The sequence below is a fragment of the Syngnathoides biaculeatus genome, chromosome 9, assembly GCF_019802595.1.
Source record: "Syngnathoides biaculeatus isolate LvHL_M chromosome 9, ASM1980259v1, whole genome shotgun sequence".
NCBI classification, from domain to species: Eukaryota; Metazoa; Chordata; class Actinopteri; order Syngnathiformes; family Syngnathidae; genus Syngnathoides; species Syngnathoides biaculeatus.
This window is the reverse complement of record NC_084648.1, coordinates 10333684-10350893: the sequence shown is the minus strand read 5'-3', so window position 1 is coordinate 10350893 and position 17210 is coordinate 10333684. Positions and strand designations below refer to the sequence as shown.

The 17210-nt window shown below is 40.9% G+C and overlaps 2 protein-coding genes across 2 annotated transcripts in view; both read right to left on the bottom strand.

The window, feature by feature from the left end:
* tmem131l (transmembrane 131 like) overlaps positions 1-3828 on the bottom strand; it is a 32640-nt gene extending 28812 nt beyond the window's left edge. Inside the window, exons 1-2 of the mRNA XM_061829661.1 lie at positions 3569-3828; positions 3057-3130 (exon numbers count right to left, since the gene is read on the bottom strand). Of these exons, the coding sequence (XP_061685645.1) occupies positions 3057-3130; positions 3569-3692 (198 nt within the window). The 5' untranslated portion in view covers positions 3693-3828. The remainder of the gene's footprint in view (positions 1-3056; positions 3131-3568) is intronic.
* Positions 3829-4540: 712 nt separating this feature from the next.
* Positions 4541-16648, bottom strand: mnd1 (meiotic nuclear divisions 1 homolog (S. cerevisiae)). Its single transcript, XM_061831056.1, has 8 exons — positions 16460-16648; positions 15908-15973; positions 15749-15806; positions 12668-12816; positions 11493-11567; positions 11292-11406; positions 8078-8122; positions 4541-6200 (listed from the first exon to the last, which is right to left on the bottom strand). Exons 1-8 carry the CDS (start codon positions 16460-16462, stop codon positions 6094-6096), a joined length of 618 nt encoding a protein of 205 aa, XP_061687040.1. The 5' UTR covers positions 16463-16648; the 3' UTR covers positions 4541-6093.
* Between the last annotated feature and the right edge of the window lie 562 nt (positions 16649-17210).

Sequence of the window (17210 nt, the reverse complement as noted above, 5' to 3'; positions counted from 1 at the left end):
TAACAGCTCATGTTGTTGCTGTCTGTTTTATTGTAGATAAGATGAGGATGCATAAAAATTCCATACCACTGACAATAGAGGAAATACAGTGGAAGTTCGGAAATCAAACTCTGACTCAATTTTTTCAATAAAGTAACTTTCTTTCGGCTTGTCCCGTTAGGGGTCGCCGCAGCGTGTCATCTCAGATGAAACGCTCGTATTTGTTTGGCACAGTTTTTACGTTGGATGCCCTTCCTGACGCAACCCCAGAGATTTGGAAGCAATTTACCCATTGCAAAATGAAAACAATGTCACTTCCTGTCGCTAGCTTTGATAGCATTCCCTTAACCATTGCACAATTATGAAAATAAGTTAAACCACCGTTTGGAGAAAAGGTGCCGCTGTAGCGAAGCATGAAAGGAAGTGGGGCAAGACGATGACTACTTCATTTGGACTTCATTTTAGCTTTTTATCATTCTTAACATTCCTAAAAAGTACTGCATTATTATTAGCGAATGTCTGAAAAATTCTGCATCATAGCAGGAAATGTGAAGAGGGAGGATTTTGCATTAAGACTTTATAGATTTTGCCTCTTAGCGGTTTTAAGTGTCATAAACGTGGAAAAACTTAACCATGTAGCCTAGTATATAACAAAGGTCTTATTACGACTTCAGTGATTCTTAAAAACCAGTGTACCATGGTACATTAGTGTGCCATGAGAAGTCTTCAGGTGTGCCGTGGGTAATTATCTAAATTTACTTAATTGGTCAAAAAATTGGCGGCACAGTGGCACAGCTGGTAAAGCGTTGGCCTCACAGTTCTGAGGGTTCAATCCCGGCCCCGCCTGTGTGGAGTTTGCATGTTCTCTCAGTGCCTGGGTGGGTTTTCTTCGGGCACTCCGGTTTCCTCCCACATCCCAAAAACATGCAACATTAATTGGACACTCTAAATTGCACAAGGCGACCAGCTCAGCGTGTACCCCACCTCCTACCAGTTGACAGTTGGGATAGGCTCCAGGACTCCCCACAACCCTCATGAGGATAAGCGGCGAAGAAAATGGATGGATGGAATATTTTTTTGACCATCCATCCATCAGGGCTGGGATTGAACCCGGGATCTCAGAACTGTGAGGCCAACGCTTTACCAGCTTAGCAACTGTGCCGCCTCAAAAAAATTAGCATCCATTAAAAAAATGGATCTGGTCATCTATCCGTGCCAGTGTTTTAGAGTCACAGAGAGAAAAAATGAATGCTCTTCTGTTAGATAACACAAAGTACATAATTGACACGGGTGGATCTATTTTTCGCAGCAATTGAGTGTGTAGGTGTGCCTTGAGATTTTGTTTAAATATGAAATATGTTCCCCGGCCCAAAAAAGGTTGAAAATTACTGTATGACTGTCACCATATTGTACTGAGGAGCCTGACAAGAGAGTGTGTGCATGGGGTGTAAATATACATGTTTATCTGCAGCGGCTGTATCAATGGAGGTCTATTCACAAAAGGCCTGCAGGTGGTGGTGAGGCAAGGACAAACTCCTACCCCAACAGCATATGCCGCCCCGCGCTCCACGCCCCCTCAGGTAACATGACAGTCAGATGGCGAGACCTCGCTGGGAGTTATTGGTTAACGTGTGCTTACATAATCGCTCGCTCGCACACACATTTCATTGCTGCGGGATGAGGCCACAATATTGGGTACACAAGCTAATGACATGTAATGAAATCAAAACGTTGCTAATCTTCATTTTTGACTGTTGATTTTACAGTATGTTTATTATTTTGATTAAGTCCACATCAAAACAGAACATTTTTAATCTAAAATATAAAACTTAAACATTTAAACAACAGATAAAATTCATTTAGATTATTTTACAAATCTCTATTTTTTAACTACACATTCAGTTATCACTCAATTAAATTAAACACAATTTCATACATCCAGCCATTTTCAGAGCCGCTTATCCTCACAAGGGTTGCGGGAGGGCTGGAGCCTATCCCAGCTGTCAACGGGCAGGAGGCGGGGTACACCCTGAGCTGGATGCCAGCCAATCGCAGGGCACATGGAGACAGACAACAGTCGCACTCACAATCACACCTAGGGGCAATTTAGAGTCTCCTAGAGAAAACCCACGCAGGCACAGGGGGAACATGCAAACTCCACACAGGCGGAGCCGGCATTTGAACCTCAGACCTCAGAACTGTGATGGCAATGCCCTAAACAGTTGCTCCACTGTGCTGCATAAAAATTTAAATTAAATGTAAATATTTCACAGCAATTTAAACAAACAGTTATCCCCCAAAAATACATTCAACTAGCATTAATTTAAATCAACGTTTTTTTAAAACTACTTATAATTTCAAATCAATTTAGATATTTAACCAAGTCGTTTAACAAACATACACACATATAGGGAACTATATACTCATACACATGGCAACACCAAAACGAATTACAACATAATGACAACATGAATAACAACTCAAACATCATCAATAAATAACAATGGATAAATATAAATAGCAATGCACAATCATTGTTACTGAAAAACAACTCTGCAAAAGTATTTTGGTGCTCCTTTTTAAGCAACAGAAGGACAAATTATTAGGTACGGCTCAGGACGATGCAGTAACCACAAAAATAAACAATATTAAATGAAGAGTGTCAATCAATCAAAACTAGTGTGCATGTGTTCCTAATATTGTAGAAGGCGAGTGTAAAACGAGCCCTGTTGGGGGGCTGCCTACATGGTGACCCTCCATAATTCCGAGCAGACTAGAACATGGGGGGAAGCCGCATGTTGGAGGGGAGCCCTTCGCTTCGTTTGCAGAGCACAAATCCCACAATTGCATAATATAGAAATGCATAAAGTTCGTGTAAATGTGAAACTGCAATTGTAAATGCAGTACGCGGAAAAAAAAGACTCGGGGGAACGTGTACATGTGGATGTCCAAACAATGGATGGCATACACGTGCTCCCGATTGGAGCTCTTTTTTCTTAAGGTTGTTGGGGGGGGGCATAATACTTTTGAAAAAAAACAATACTTCCCCACGTGCATACATCAGCAGTCATATTTACCTGCAGCGGGACTAGCGTGTCTGCATCCTCCGGCTGCCAGACCTCAACCACGCTGGTGGTCATTTGACTCAGAGCTTTTGAATGGGCGACAAAAACAACACATTAAATGGGATGTGAGGCGAGACGTTTATTTAGCAGATTTCCATAGATGCATCGGCGGCGCTTAAACTCTCTCATAGTTAATACCGAGCATATAAACGAACAAAAAGTATGACATGACTTGGCATCGCTTTGACAAAGGCTCGCTAGTTAGCAGGAAGCGTTAGCACGACGGCTAACCCAACTTGCTCCCACAAACAACCCTTTGTGTTCCCTTTGTGTAACAAACTACACGCGACCGAGCGTTTTGAATAAACATTAACGAGTCTGTGGGTGGACATAAAGTAAAGAGCCTTTTACAGCCCTATTCGAGAGTGCTGTCAAATGAAGGTTTGGCTAACGTGACGTTAAGGGGGAGGAAAAAAATGTTTTCCTTTTTTTTTCTTTTTCTTCTTCTTCTTTTAACGACCAACCTTGTCTCTGAGCTCCTCCGTGCTGCACGCAGGGTAAGATTAAGTGCAATATTCCCAGTAGAACGTTGAGCCACGTCTTCCGGTGACAGTAGCTGCCCTGCTGGAAGTCCTGCGGCCCCGCCATGCCTTCCTTGTGTTTCACCTCACCGCCGCCGACGCCGCCGCACTCGCTCGATAGGTGCTCCTTGGTTCTCTCCTCCGCCACAGCAGCAGCCGCCTCCCCCAGCGAGCAGTCTGTCCCTCCCTCCTCAGTCTCCTCACGCGCATGCGCACACGGCTACATTGTTTACATTGCGAGCCGAAGTGAACGCAAGAAATTGCACAGTGATGGATATTATTGTTATAATTACTCATATGGACATGCTTGCAGAGCAACTGACACATTCCACGATGCGAACTAAAGTGGGGTTTTACAATTCCCCGTTTGTCAGCATGACTGTATTATACTGCCTACGGGTGGCCAAGACAGGCACATCAGAAGAAACGGCTCAATAAATCCATTTTCTTTGCCGCTTATCCTCACGAGGATCGCGGCGAGTGCTGGAGCCTATCCTAGCAGTCAACGGGCAGGAGGCGGGGTACACCCTGAAGTGGTTGCCAGTCAATTGTAGGGCACATGGAGACAAACACACTCCCAATATTAATGTTATAATATGACAATATTCTTGTAAAATTACTTTTGTTTTCTAAAATTATGCTTGTGCCCCTGTAGTATTTTAACATTTTTCTCATACTACTCTTTTTTTCTGGCTTGTAGTTTTTTTTTTTCATCTTATTTGACGTTATTCCAAGAAATTGTTCTTGGAGTGAAAAACCTCGATATTTTAGCATTCTTGTACTTTTATGAAATAATTTTCTGAAAGTTTCTTATAAATTATCATTTATGTTGTATTGTCATTTCATGTAATAATGCAGATTTATTCTCATAAAAAGACAAATTTATATATTTTATTCCAGTAACATCCTCACATTTTAATTTGCAATAATCTTTATTCCCCAAAAAATTCCAACTTTTGGTTCATAAATTACATTAATTTATCTGTATGACCTTAGTCAGGATAAGTGGGACAGAAAATGGTTGAATTGCAATATTTATATTAGTTCTTGTAATATAATGACTTTGTTTAAAGAAATCAGTTACAATTTTAGCACCGTAATATCTCGAGATTTTTCTCATAAAACTAACATTCTTGCATATAATCCTTTTATCTTCTGAAATTAGTACTTTTATTCCCATCCATCCATTTTCTTAGCAGCTTATCCTCACAAGGGTGAGTGCTGGAGCCAATCCTAGCTATCGTGGGGCAGGAGGCAGGCTACAGCCTTTACTGGTTGCCAGCCAATCGCAGGGCACATGGAGACAAACAGCCGCACTCACAATCACACCTAGGGGCAATTTAGAGTGTCCAATTAATGTTGCATGTTTTGGGGATGCGGGACGAAACCAGAGTGCCCAGAGGAAACCCACGCAGGGACGGGGAGAACATGCAACCTCCACACAGGCGGGGCCGGGATCGAACCCAGGACCTCAGAACTGCAAGGCCAACAGTTTACCAGCTGATCCACCGTTCTGCGTATATAATAATATAATACACTGTATTTTTGTTGATGTTTAGAGCTACATGTAGTTGTTTTTTTGGGATTAGGATTATGGTGTGGGGGTCTTTGGAAAAATCTTTCCCCTATGAGGTTGAGCACCCCATACTATAGAATGAGCAGCAATCTAAAAATGATTATCCGAAGATAAGCGGAACAGAACATAAAAGAAAGAAAGTGTGCTTGCTTTAAATCACCAGTACAATCACCATGAAACACTTATGATTGGCAACAAAGACAGGTCGGGCAGGTACACACATGAGCGTGTCACCCCACGAGTGGGTGTGTCCAAACAAAGCAGCACTCAGGCATTTATTGACACCCGCCCCACCCTCATCATTCCCTCTCTCTCTTGCACGACTTAACAGGGGCAGCACATTTTAAACAAACAAAACACGAACACTGTCCAGTCGCAAAGTCGCCCGGCGCATGTATCGAAGCGTAGAGAAAAGCGACCGTGTTTTACGACAAGCGACGCGGAAAAACAAAGTTGGAGCCCGTGCGTAGACTCGCCGGGCTTGTAAAGTCAACAAAGCGCGGCTCTGCTCTGCATCTCGTTTCGCAGAAGACACGAGTAGTCATCGCTGACGTGTCGTGACAGAAATTGTTCGCGTTTGGTTGGCTCGTGCGGAAAGAGTGCTTGTACGGGCCTGGGGTAGAAGCATACAAACAAACACATTGTGAAACAAGAACTGAAGGAACCGTACGATAACAATAGAAAAAGGCAAAATAACACAACAACTGACTAAATCAGACGACAACGGATATACTTGGGAAGTCCAGTTTTTCAGCAAACAGGTGCAGAATGACTTTCGTCGCCTGACCCACTAATGGAGGCTCTTGGTTGTGGCAAAATTGCCCAATATTAACCGATGAGATCCGTCTGGCAATGCAAGACTCGCGTCCTTCAACACGAGAGCTGAGAGTCATCAATCCATGTAGTCGAAGTCCTCGGGGATCCCGAAAGCTTTGTCGATGTGGCTGCCGTCAAATGCAAATTTTTTCTTGGTCCACGACTTGATGGCGAAAACGTTGTCTGAAAACACAAATTCCCCCCAAAATGGTCACGTTTAATCAGGGGAATTTGTAACGGCTGGAACGTCCTCGGGACTGGAGAGCGATGATTCGGGCCAGGCAGGAACTAACTGCAACGTCAAACTGTTTAGGCCTGGGTGTAATTTGTGCCCTTCACTGATGGAATCGCACTTATTTTCTTTTACCCTCTACAGCACGGGTGTCAAAGTCAAGGCCCTGGGGCCAGATGCGGCCCGCCACATGATTTTATGTGGCCCGCAAAGGCAAATCATGTGCATCAACTTCCATGATTTTTGTTCAAATGTGAAACAAAATTTCAAACTGTCATATCATAAAGGATGACGTTGCTATATTGCAAGCAGTTTTGTGTTACCAAACATCAACAATAGTTGAAAAAGCCATTACCCTTGATATCTGATTCCAAAACTAACTGGTAAATTTAATGTGTAAATGTGATGGGTCAATTCAAGATTTCCATGCTTTCCTTCATAATGCCCCTCTGACAGAAACCGTAATAACAATGTGGCCTGCGATAAAAACAAGTTTGACACCCCTGCTTTAGGGTTAATTTTTTTTTCTTTTTTGCTCACATACAGGTATGAAATTGGTTGAGGATGACCAACTAGTTCAGATAATTGGAGATGAGAGAAACCATCATTGTCATTTGTAAAGGTATTATTATCTCACTATTAATGAATGTAAATGAATTGCATTTTTTCCCCATTTTTTCTTTCTTTGTTTGGATATAAAAATGTTGGAAAAAAAAATGTTTGCCCTCTGACAGATACCATAAGTCATTTGGCAAGGCAATTATACACAAGATGAATACACGCGTCCCTCAAATTCAAACTGCATCCGGAAAAACATGAGTAGGAAGTGTAATTATCCCAGCTTGTTAGTATTTCATTCTATACCAACCATCTTGATAGTTGGCGCAGTGCCCAGATTAGATCCCTTACAATGGATAGACGACTGCCTCAAATAGACGCCCGATCTGGAAAAACTTATATTTTATGGTTTCACAGTCATAACAGCCCACTGAGGGAAACCCGAACTACAATGTGGCCCGATACAAAAAGGAGTTTGACACCCCTCCTCTACAGAAAAGCTTTTTTTTTTTTTTTTTTTTTTAGGCAGCATACTAGTTGTCCCTGATTCACGATTTTGATGTACGGATTAGAGACGGTGGCACTCAAGAGACAACAAGAAGCGGGACTGGAGGTGGCAGAAATGAAGATGTTGAGGTTCTTGCTCGGAGTGAGCAGGTTGAATAAGATTAGAAATGAGCTCATATGGGGTGACAGCCAAAGTTGGATGTTTTGGAGACAAGGTTAGAGAGAGCAGACTCCGATGGATTGGACATGTCCAGAGGCGAGAGAGGGAGTATGTTGGTAGAAGGGTGCTGAGGATGCAGCTGCCAGGCAAAAGAGCAAGAGGAAGACCAAAGAAAAGATTGATGGATGTTGTGAGGGAAGACATGAGGGCAGTTGGGGTTAGAGAGGAAGATGCACGAGATAGGCTTCGATGGAAAAAGACGACACGCTGTGGCGACCCCTAACGGGACAAGCCGAAAGGAAAAGAGGAAGACTAGTTGCCCCTGATTGTGCCAGACACGCAAGTATCCGTATGTACAGTAAGTACAATACTATCATTTCTTCACTTTTCACTTCCGGTTTTGCTTTCACTCACTTCCACATTTTGTTCCTGGACTCAGTCAACCAGACAGTGAGAGGCCTTTTGACCAAATTAATCAACACTGTGGAACGTAACAATAGTACACACAGAAAAAGACTGTGAATTGTTGCCTTAGCATTTACGCACCCTTAAAATTAATTGCAAGTAGGGTGGTGCCGGATAATTCCCACCCAAATTACGCACCTGTCCACCTGGAAACAGCTTCTTTGGCCACAACGTTTGATTTTCCTGTAAAACGTGGTGAGGCACAATGGTTAGAAAATGACTTTTAATGATGATGATAGAGCAACTAGACCGTCATGAAAGCATAATGAAGAAATATGTCAAACAAAATAATGGAGTTTTTATTATGAAACTATAATCATTACGATAACCATTTATAATCAGATCTTAGCTAAGTATATGTCTAGGATGTGGGAACAAGCTAATAGACGGCTTTCATTGATAACTGTTTTAACTTCCATTTTTATTTTAATTGAATGACGCAAAAAAAAACATTTTTTCAAACAATTACTCATTCATCCATCTATCCATTTTCTTAGCCACTTATTCTCACAAGGGTCACAGGAGTGCTGGAGCCTATCCCAGCTGTCAACGGACAGGAAGCGGGGCACACCCTGAACTGGTTGGCAGCCAATCGCAGGGCACATCGAGACAAACAATCGCACTCACAATCACACCTAGGGGCAATTTACAGTGTGCAAGTAATGTTGCATGTTTTTGGGATGGGGGGAGGGGGGGGGAACCAGAGTGGCCAGAGAAAACCCACGCAGCAACGGGGAGAACATGCAAACTCCACACAGGGAGGGCTGGGATTGAACCCGGGTCCTCAGAACTGCGCATCGCCACAACTGCCGTGCAGTAAGCAAAAGAGAGACCGTAAATAGGAGGCCAGCTCGCTAGAACGCGACTTTATGTGGGTGCGATCGAAACCTAAAATTGTTTGAGAACCTTAAGTAGAAATGCATCTCAAATGTGTAATTGTTTATTACAGTGGTTGTTGTTTGGATATTATAACAGCAGCTCATGAGAGCCTTTTTGAACAGTTGTGATGAATGACGGGTCAAAGATGGAGGATGTGAGAGTGGCAGTTTCACCATCACCAAAGTGAAAGTCTCGAAGTGATGAACTTCCTCAATTATGTTTAATTGCTACATCAGTACATCTATTTTTAGCAGCCCTGTACTTTTTTTTTTTCAATAGCTTCGAGGAATTTGCATAATGAATGTCTGCCTGTCACTCATGCAGGGTGAACATTATGTTCTCATATGTGTGTGGGCATACAAATTGAGATGTGAAAATCGATCAATTAGTCATCCATTTGAAAGAAATAAACGCATCCGTATAATTGATGTCCGGTCAGGGGGAAGAAAAATGTAAAGTGTTATGATCGAAATCTATTGCAGTGTTTCTTTAAATATTGACCTTTGTGATAGCAGAGGTCATGCGCTGATTAGTCGCTTTGTGTCATCAACTTATTAAAAAAAATAAATAGAAAACAAATAGACAACAAGAAGGAAGTAAGTAGTCAGTTTATAGAACAATCTCAGTTAATTAATTTATTCCCGCAAATACTACACATCTCTTAGATACCATTATTGTGGGTGTCATCCATTTATTAAAAATAAATAAACAACTCCGACAAATAGACCCTCATCAGCTAAAATATGGATAGTTCACATAAATATCTTAGTTTCTTAGAAGTACCATATTTCTTCAAATGTTAGCGCTCTACCTAAAAAAAAAAAAAAAAAATACTTGAAGGGAATATGTAAATCATTGTACATTGTTTTTGGAACATTTGTTGTACGGTGCTTTGAGGTGGAATCATTTTTCTGTTTTCCCTTTAAGGCACAGGTGTCAAACTCGAGGCCCGGGGGCCAGATGCGGCCCGCCACATGATTTTATGTGGCCCGTGAAGGCAAATCATGTGTATCAGCTTCCATGATTTTTGTTAAAATTTGAAACAACATTTCAAACTGTCATATCAAAAATGATGACGTTGATATATTGCATGCATTTTTTTGTGTTACCAAACATCAACAATAGTTGAAAACCCCATTAACCTTGATTTCTGACTCCAAAACTAATTGATAAATTTAATGTGTAAATATGATGGGTCAAGATTTTCATGGTCTAAGTCATAATGGCCCTCTGACAGAAACCGTAACTACAATGTGGCCCGCAATAAAAACGAGTTTGACACCCCTGCTTTAAGGTTTTTTTTTTGTTTTTTTTTTTGCTCACTTACGGGTATGAAATTGGTTGAGGATGACCTACTAGATCAGATAATTGGAGATGAGAGAAACCCTCCTATTCTGTCATTTATAAAAAGGTATTATTATCCCACTGTTAATGAATGTAAATTAATTATATTTTTTTCTTTTTTTGTATATAATAATTTTGGGGAAAAAACGCTAGCCCTCTGACAGATACCATAAGTCATTGGGCAAGGCAGTTATACACAAGATGAATAAACGCCTCCCTCAAATTGAAACTGCATCAGTAAAAACATAGGTCGGAAGTGTAATTATCTGTTCGTTAGTATTTCCTTCTACACCAACCATCTTGATAATAGTCGCCAGGCCCAGATTGATCCCATACAATAGATAGGAGACTGCCTTAAATAGACGCTCGATCAGGAAAAACGTAGGCAGAAATATGAAGTGTATGTAAGTTCATTGCTGTATTTCAGAAAATATTGAGCATCCCGATAACAGACGCCATTCTTCAATTCGCCACCAAGATGAGTCACATATCCACTTTAGACAAATTAACGGCTCCCACAAAGCTGCCTAAAAAAAAAATATATATATATATATATATATATATATCATAATTTCCGGCCTACAAGGCACAACTTTTTTCACACAATTTCAACCCTGCCGTTCATGCGGTGATGCGGCCAATTTGTGCATTTTTTTTTTTTAACGGCCGCAAAGGGGCACTCGAGCGGAAAAAGGTAAGAATGAGACCGGTGGAATATATGTGCCGAGGAAGTGACTTTTACCGGCCCTGTTAGCGCTGTGCTAGCATGTTGCTGCTGTGTTACTGGCGTGTCTCAGTGATATTTACCAGTAAATTTTATTTTAACCGGCCCTGTTGAGTTAAACTCCTCCTGTGTACTGGTTTTCTTTCTCACTGGAGTCACTGGATTTTCCCTCTGAGGCCTGATGAGGTTTTATTACAGTATATCATATTATCAGCTTATTAAAAAAATAAACACTACTCTCAAACAGATGGCCCATCAGGGAAAAAACAGGTAGTACCGGTACTAGTCACTGTAATTGCCTCAGTTCACTCATGCGACTATATTTTGTTGCTTCTCCCATCTGCAGTTGCATAAATCTGTTGCATTGGTTTGACTTATCCTTCAGGTTGCGTCACTAGTACTCACTCATCTGTTCGACAACTTCCGGGTCACATTCCTTGTACTTGTCCAACTCCGTCTGCAGCTGAGCCCGCTCCTCTTTCAGAGCCTGAAGCTCCTTCAACATGGCTCTCCTCTCTTTCTACACACGTACACACGTGTGGTCATTAAGTATATGAACATACAGTACTTGGATGTTTTATATGCTATGGTTATAAGTCATCTTACTGTATCCTGACGTCCTTCTTTGGCTTTTCCAATTGCGTCCTCCAGCGAAGTTTTGCGCCGATTTGCTTCCAACACCTTTGAGGGTAGACAGTCGTGCATTACAACTACATTAAAACTTCTATTAATATTAACTAGAGATAGAGCAATATGTGTTTTTCATTGCCGATACAGATAACGACTTTTAGTGCTCAAGGAGGCCGATAACTGATATTTGGAACCAATATTAATTATTAATCAGAGACTTGACTTTGTTTAAACATCTTTATGCATATATTTATTTAACAGCTTCTCAGCTTTGCAACATTTTTTGTTTTTTTTTTAAATCTTAGACATGTTTTAACATGGCGGCACAGTGGATCAGCTGGTAAAAGCGTTGGCCTCACAGTTCTGAGGTCCCCAGTTCAATCCCAGACCCGCCTGTGTGGAGTTTGCATGTTCTCCCCATGCTTGCGTGGGTTTTCTCCAGGCACTCCGGTTTCCTCCCACATCACAAAAACATGCAGCATTAATTGGATACTCTAAATTGCCCCTAGGTTTGATTGTGAGTGCATCTGTTTGTCTCGACGTGCCCTGCGATTGGCTGGCAACCAGTTCAGGGCGTACCCCACCTCCTGCATATTGACACCTGGTATAGGCTCCAGCACTCCCCGCAATCCTCGTGAGGATAAGCGGCAAAGAAATTGGATGGACAATTAAGTTAATTGAAAAATGAAAAAAACAGTGCCCTGATGTTTACCCACTGTTAAAGTGATCTCTTATTGGCCATTGGATTTAAAAAATAAAAAGGCACATGCTGATAATTGGTATAGCACTAAGGCTAAATGCTAATAATCATACCAACACAGTTGTTACCCAAAATAATCTTTGGTGGCAACACCATCGAATTGTGCCCTCTGGAACTAGCACCCTGTTTAGTTCCAATTTTGGACGGTACAGCAACCCGTTTAGGCAGAAAATTGTTGTAACTGTGCCCTCTAATGATGGAATCCTGTTTACTTTGTGTTTCTACGGCATCCCTGTCCCTCCCATTGGCGGAACCTTCCTCAATTTAAACTACTAAAGTAACAGCACATCTCAGCAGAAAAACTAGTTGAGCTTGGCTAGAATTGCGCCCTCTGCTGCTGGAATCCTGTTTGCGTTCCCTTTTCGGTGGCCGGAGTTGAAATGGTGCTCACCTGTTTGTTCAGCTCCTCCAGTTTGAGCTCGCGAGCGTGCAGAGCTTTGCTCGGGAAAGCCCAGTAGTAATTAGATGTGCCCACGCGCTCACAGTCCACCATGTTGTCATCCACCAGGCTCTGCAGCACCTCCTTCACCGTCATGGGTGCTGAAAGACGTCACAGACACGACATCACTCAACGTGGCGCCTTCTCCCAGGCCCGGTTTTTAGCTCTTGGTGGTTATTGAGTATTAGCTTGTATGACAGTAGAACAGAGTGGAAACCTCAAAGTGACGCATGCTTAGCTTTTTGTTTGTTTGTTTAAGGGGATGTTGGAGGGGGGGCTTTTCTGAACAAGTTATATTGACAGACTATAAACATAAAGTTACATGACACAATCACACTCCATCATTGTTTTCAAAGCAAATATAGAATATATTAGTGTTTAACTTATTTTATTGCTCCTGAATGACATTCAAGAATGTTTGAAACATCTGATGTGACTTTTGTGGTTTGTCATTAATGTCAAGACTGTTTTTTATTGTCTTTACATTTTACTATTAGCAGCGGTTCACATATTTCTACATTTATATGACAGTCAATAACATTAAAATGTGTCATATCTGTACAGTCAATAAAACTCCACAATATGACCAAGATTATTTCCATTTATACCCTTAAAATATTGTACATTTTTACAGTCTGCTGTTGCTATCAACACTTAAGCACAATAGACTGACATTCAATCTTTAAGCGTTCTTCGGTTTTAGACGTTTATTTAGGCACAAATGTTAGTCAACATTCATGAAATAAATGTAATTAAATCATTAACTACTTTTTATTTGCATATATTTAAGTGCAGTGTTCACATGACTAATGTTATGTAATGCTTTCAATAATATGAAATGTACTTTTTAGACATGTGTGCCTCATCTTGTTTTTAAATAAAAATGACCATACCGCACAACTGTGTTTTGATTTTAGCTCTCAAAGTACCACCATAATAGTTAAATATTTTTGGGGTGGCACTTGCTGTAAATAAGTTTGAGAACCACTGATCTAGTCTATCCATTTTCCTAGGCAACAATTAACTTTTTGCCGTACTTGTGTGATGATGAAGAAACAAATGTTAATTCAAAGTATTGCCAGTTTGATCCCGGAATAAATCATCTCCATTTTTGTTATTTCCTCTACGAAAATGACATCGTATTGCATTCAATTGCAGCGGTGGAGAGGACTTTTTTTTTTTTTTTATGTGTGTTCCTCTCTAACATCAACAGAGCAGAAACATCTGCGGTTTGTCAGGCGCTTGATTGTCAGCCACAATGACATCTGAAATTTGACACTGCCCACCCCCCACCCAAAAAAAAAAAAAAAAAAAACAGTTGGCAGCATTTCCGTTCCAACCTACGCTCACAGTCGCACATTAAGAAAAAAAAAAACATTGAGGGATCTACAGGAAAACCCCTCCCTCCCCACCATTATTAAGCAAAAACATCATGCCCGAGTAAGGGGCTTACAAACGTGCTTTTAATCACGGGTCCGCCCTGACCAGCTCCATTTGTTATTGATGCTGTGAAGAGGCTTTGACACAACAGAGCGCTGTCGTTTCTCTACATGGTGAAGTTTGCTTTTGAAAAAGCGCCTGTGTCTCACTCATACAAGGTTCGGAAGCCCCAGGAATGGATTAACCTTTAATTCGATTCAAATAGATGACTGACTCTCTCACATTTTCCCCTCGATGGTATGAATTCCTGTTTCATCGACAAGTAATCTTTGATAATATCTAAACGGCCTCCTTCGAAGTAATAATGGTCAGATTATAGCTCAATTCCTGGCAAAGATCCTGGAGACTTTTCTGCGCATCCTCACATGATAAACACATCTGCCAAATTTCTCGTCGATCGGTGAAACGCGGTTTACTTACTGTTTCAGCTTCTACGGTAACCTACTTGGGATGTAAACCGCTTGGGTCTGGATAAATTTGTACTCGAAGAATACATTTTACTTTCTATTTCACTTTGAAGTAAAGTCTTCTTCTTTTCCTTTCGGCTTGTCCCGTTAGGGGTCGCCTCAGCGTGTCATCTTTTTCCATCTAAGCCTATCTCGTGGATCCTCCTCTCTAACACCCACTGTCCTCATGTCGTCCCTCACAACATCCATCAACCCTTTCTTTGGTCTTCCTCTCAGTCTTTTGCCTGGCAGCTCCATCCTCAGCACCCTTCTACCAATATACTCACTCTCTCGCCTCTGTACACATCCAAACCATTGAAGTCTGCTCTCTCAAACCTTGTCTCCAAAACATCCAACTTTGGCTGTCCCTCTCATGAGCTCATTTCTAATCTTATCCAACCTGTTCACTCCGAGCGAGAACCTCAACGTCTTCATTTCTGCTCCCTCCAGTTCTGCTTCCTGTTGTTTCTTCAGGGCCACCGTCCCTAATCCGTACATAATGGCCGGCCTCACCACTGTTTTATAAACTTTGCCCTTCATCCTAACGGAGACTCTTCTGTCTCATAGAACACCAGACACCTTCCGCCAAATGTTCCATCCCGGTTGGACCCGTTTCGTCACTTCCTTACCACACTCACCATTGCTCTGGAATGCTGACCCAAAGTATTTGAAGTCGTCCACCCTCGCTATCTCTTCTAATCTCTTCTCTAATCTTCATTCATCTCCTTTCCAGTGGGTGCCTCCATCTTTCTAATTGTTCCTCCACCAGCTCCCAGCTTTCACCACATATCACACTCTCATCTGCAAACATCATGGTCCAAGGGGATTCTAGTCTAACCTCATCTGTCAGCCTATCCATTACCACAGAAAAAACAGGAAGGAATTCAGCGCGGATCCCTGATGCACTCTAACATCCACCCATTTAGGCCATGAACTAGTGGGGCCTGGATATTATTGTGTCCTCTGCTGTTAAATCCCTTTCAGCTTTTACAACAACCTGAGTTAAGATCTTGACAGCAGGTTTGCTTCTTACGCTTGCTGCCAACTGACTAGCTGCAGATATACCCTTGTCACTTGTGACAGAATCAAAACTATTAATTGGTGTATTTTTTTTAAATATTTTATGTGATTATGGATTATTACTTACTTATTCCCTTTGTTTTGGGTGCAATCTTCTCAATGTCTTTCAGCTGAAATACATCTTTCTACAAAAACAGAAGTGTGATTTACTGTGCATAAAACAAACCTTGGGAAAAAAAGTAGAATTTTTTTTAATTAACTACTTTTTTTTTTTTTTTTTACTTACAGTTTCAAAGAAAATCTCCATCATGCGGCTCCTCTTCTCTTCCAAACTTAGTCCTTTCTTTTTGGACTAAAAGATGATGATAAAAATCCCCCCCAAAATAATTTGATATAACTTCGGAATGCGGTGGCTGAGAACATGAATATAATAACATTTTCAAATGACTGTATTTAATTAAGCCTAAGCCGCGGATGAATGCGTAGAAAAAGACCTTACTGACGAACACCCGATTTAATAATATTAATAATTATTCAATATCGTTAACGAGCACGCACGAAGAAGTCAAATAAAACGTAAAATGAAACTCTGTGACGAAACTAACGTGTTGCGACAGAAAGCATCAATTTATGGTCACTCATTCAGCGACAATTCTCAGAAAAAGTTGCTCTTCTCGATACGTTTGACATTAAAAATACAAAATGAACGGGTTGAAGATGTATTATTGAAGTAAATATGGAGGGATTAAGGAGAATGTTTACCTTTTAGACGCCGCTTACAAGTCGATAGCCTTCCAAACAATAATAGTGACATAAATGTTGGAAAAAAATAGCTTACCATTTTGATGATTAGCTCGCCTTGTAAGGTCCACTACTGTGGTAAATCCGCGTTCAAACGTGTTTTGCAATATTTGTCGTGTTTTCGTTTTGTTTATATACTTAGCTCCAAACGGGAATCCAAAAGCTTCTGAATTTCCCGCGGATGTCTTATCGTGAACGAGCTGTCGCATTCAGGTGTACTCAGGAAATTATAAACACTCAAGTGAGTGGCTGCGATGCTGCAAGCGTATACGCTGTCCAAGTGTTTGGTGTTGATCTTTTTTGGGGGGGGAGGGAGGGCAGTTAAAAGATTTGTCTACACTATTCGTGTTTGTTCAATAAAAATCCGGTAAATGCACGGTTTGTTGCAATAAATTATATAGTTTCCGATGACAGTGAATGCATTCCGTTCTTCTGCTCTCTATCGGCTAGTTTTTGTAATTTCTGATTTTCGAAAGTAAAATACTACTACTTGAATAACTTGTTAAATAAAGTTAAGTATGCGGCATTCAATGATAAATAGAAAGACAACAGAAACGTATGGGTTTTTGTTTGTTTTTTGTTTTGTCCAGTGGGCACTTTAATTTCATTCGACAAAAGAAGTAAACATGGAAAAGGTAATAATTTAACAGGAATGAGTAAAAAACTAAATCATCATCAGAACCTGTGTAGCCATGTATTTTATGTACTGCCAAAGTATTTATTTTCTGTAATGTTAGTAGTTCTAAAATGTTTTTTTTTTTCTTCTTCTTTTAAGGTGTTGGCGTCAC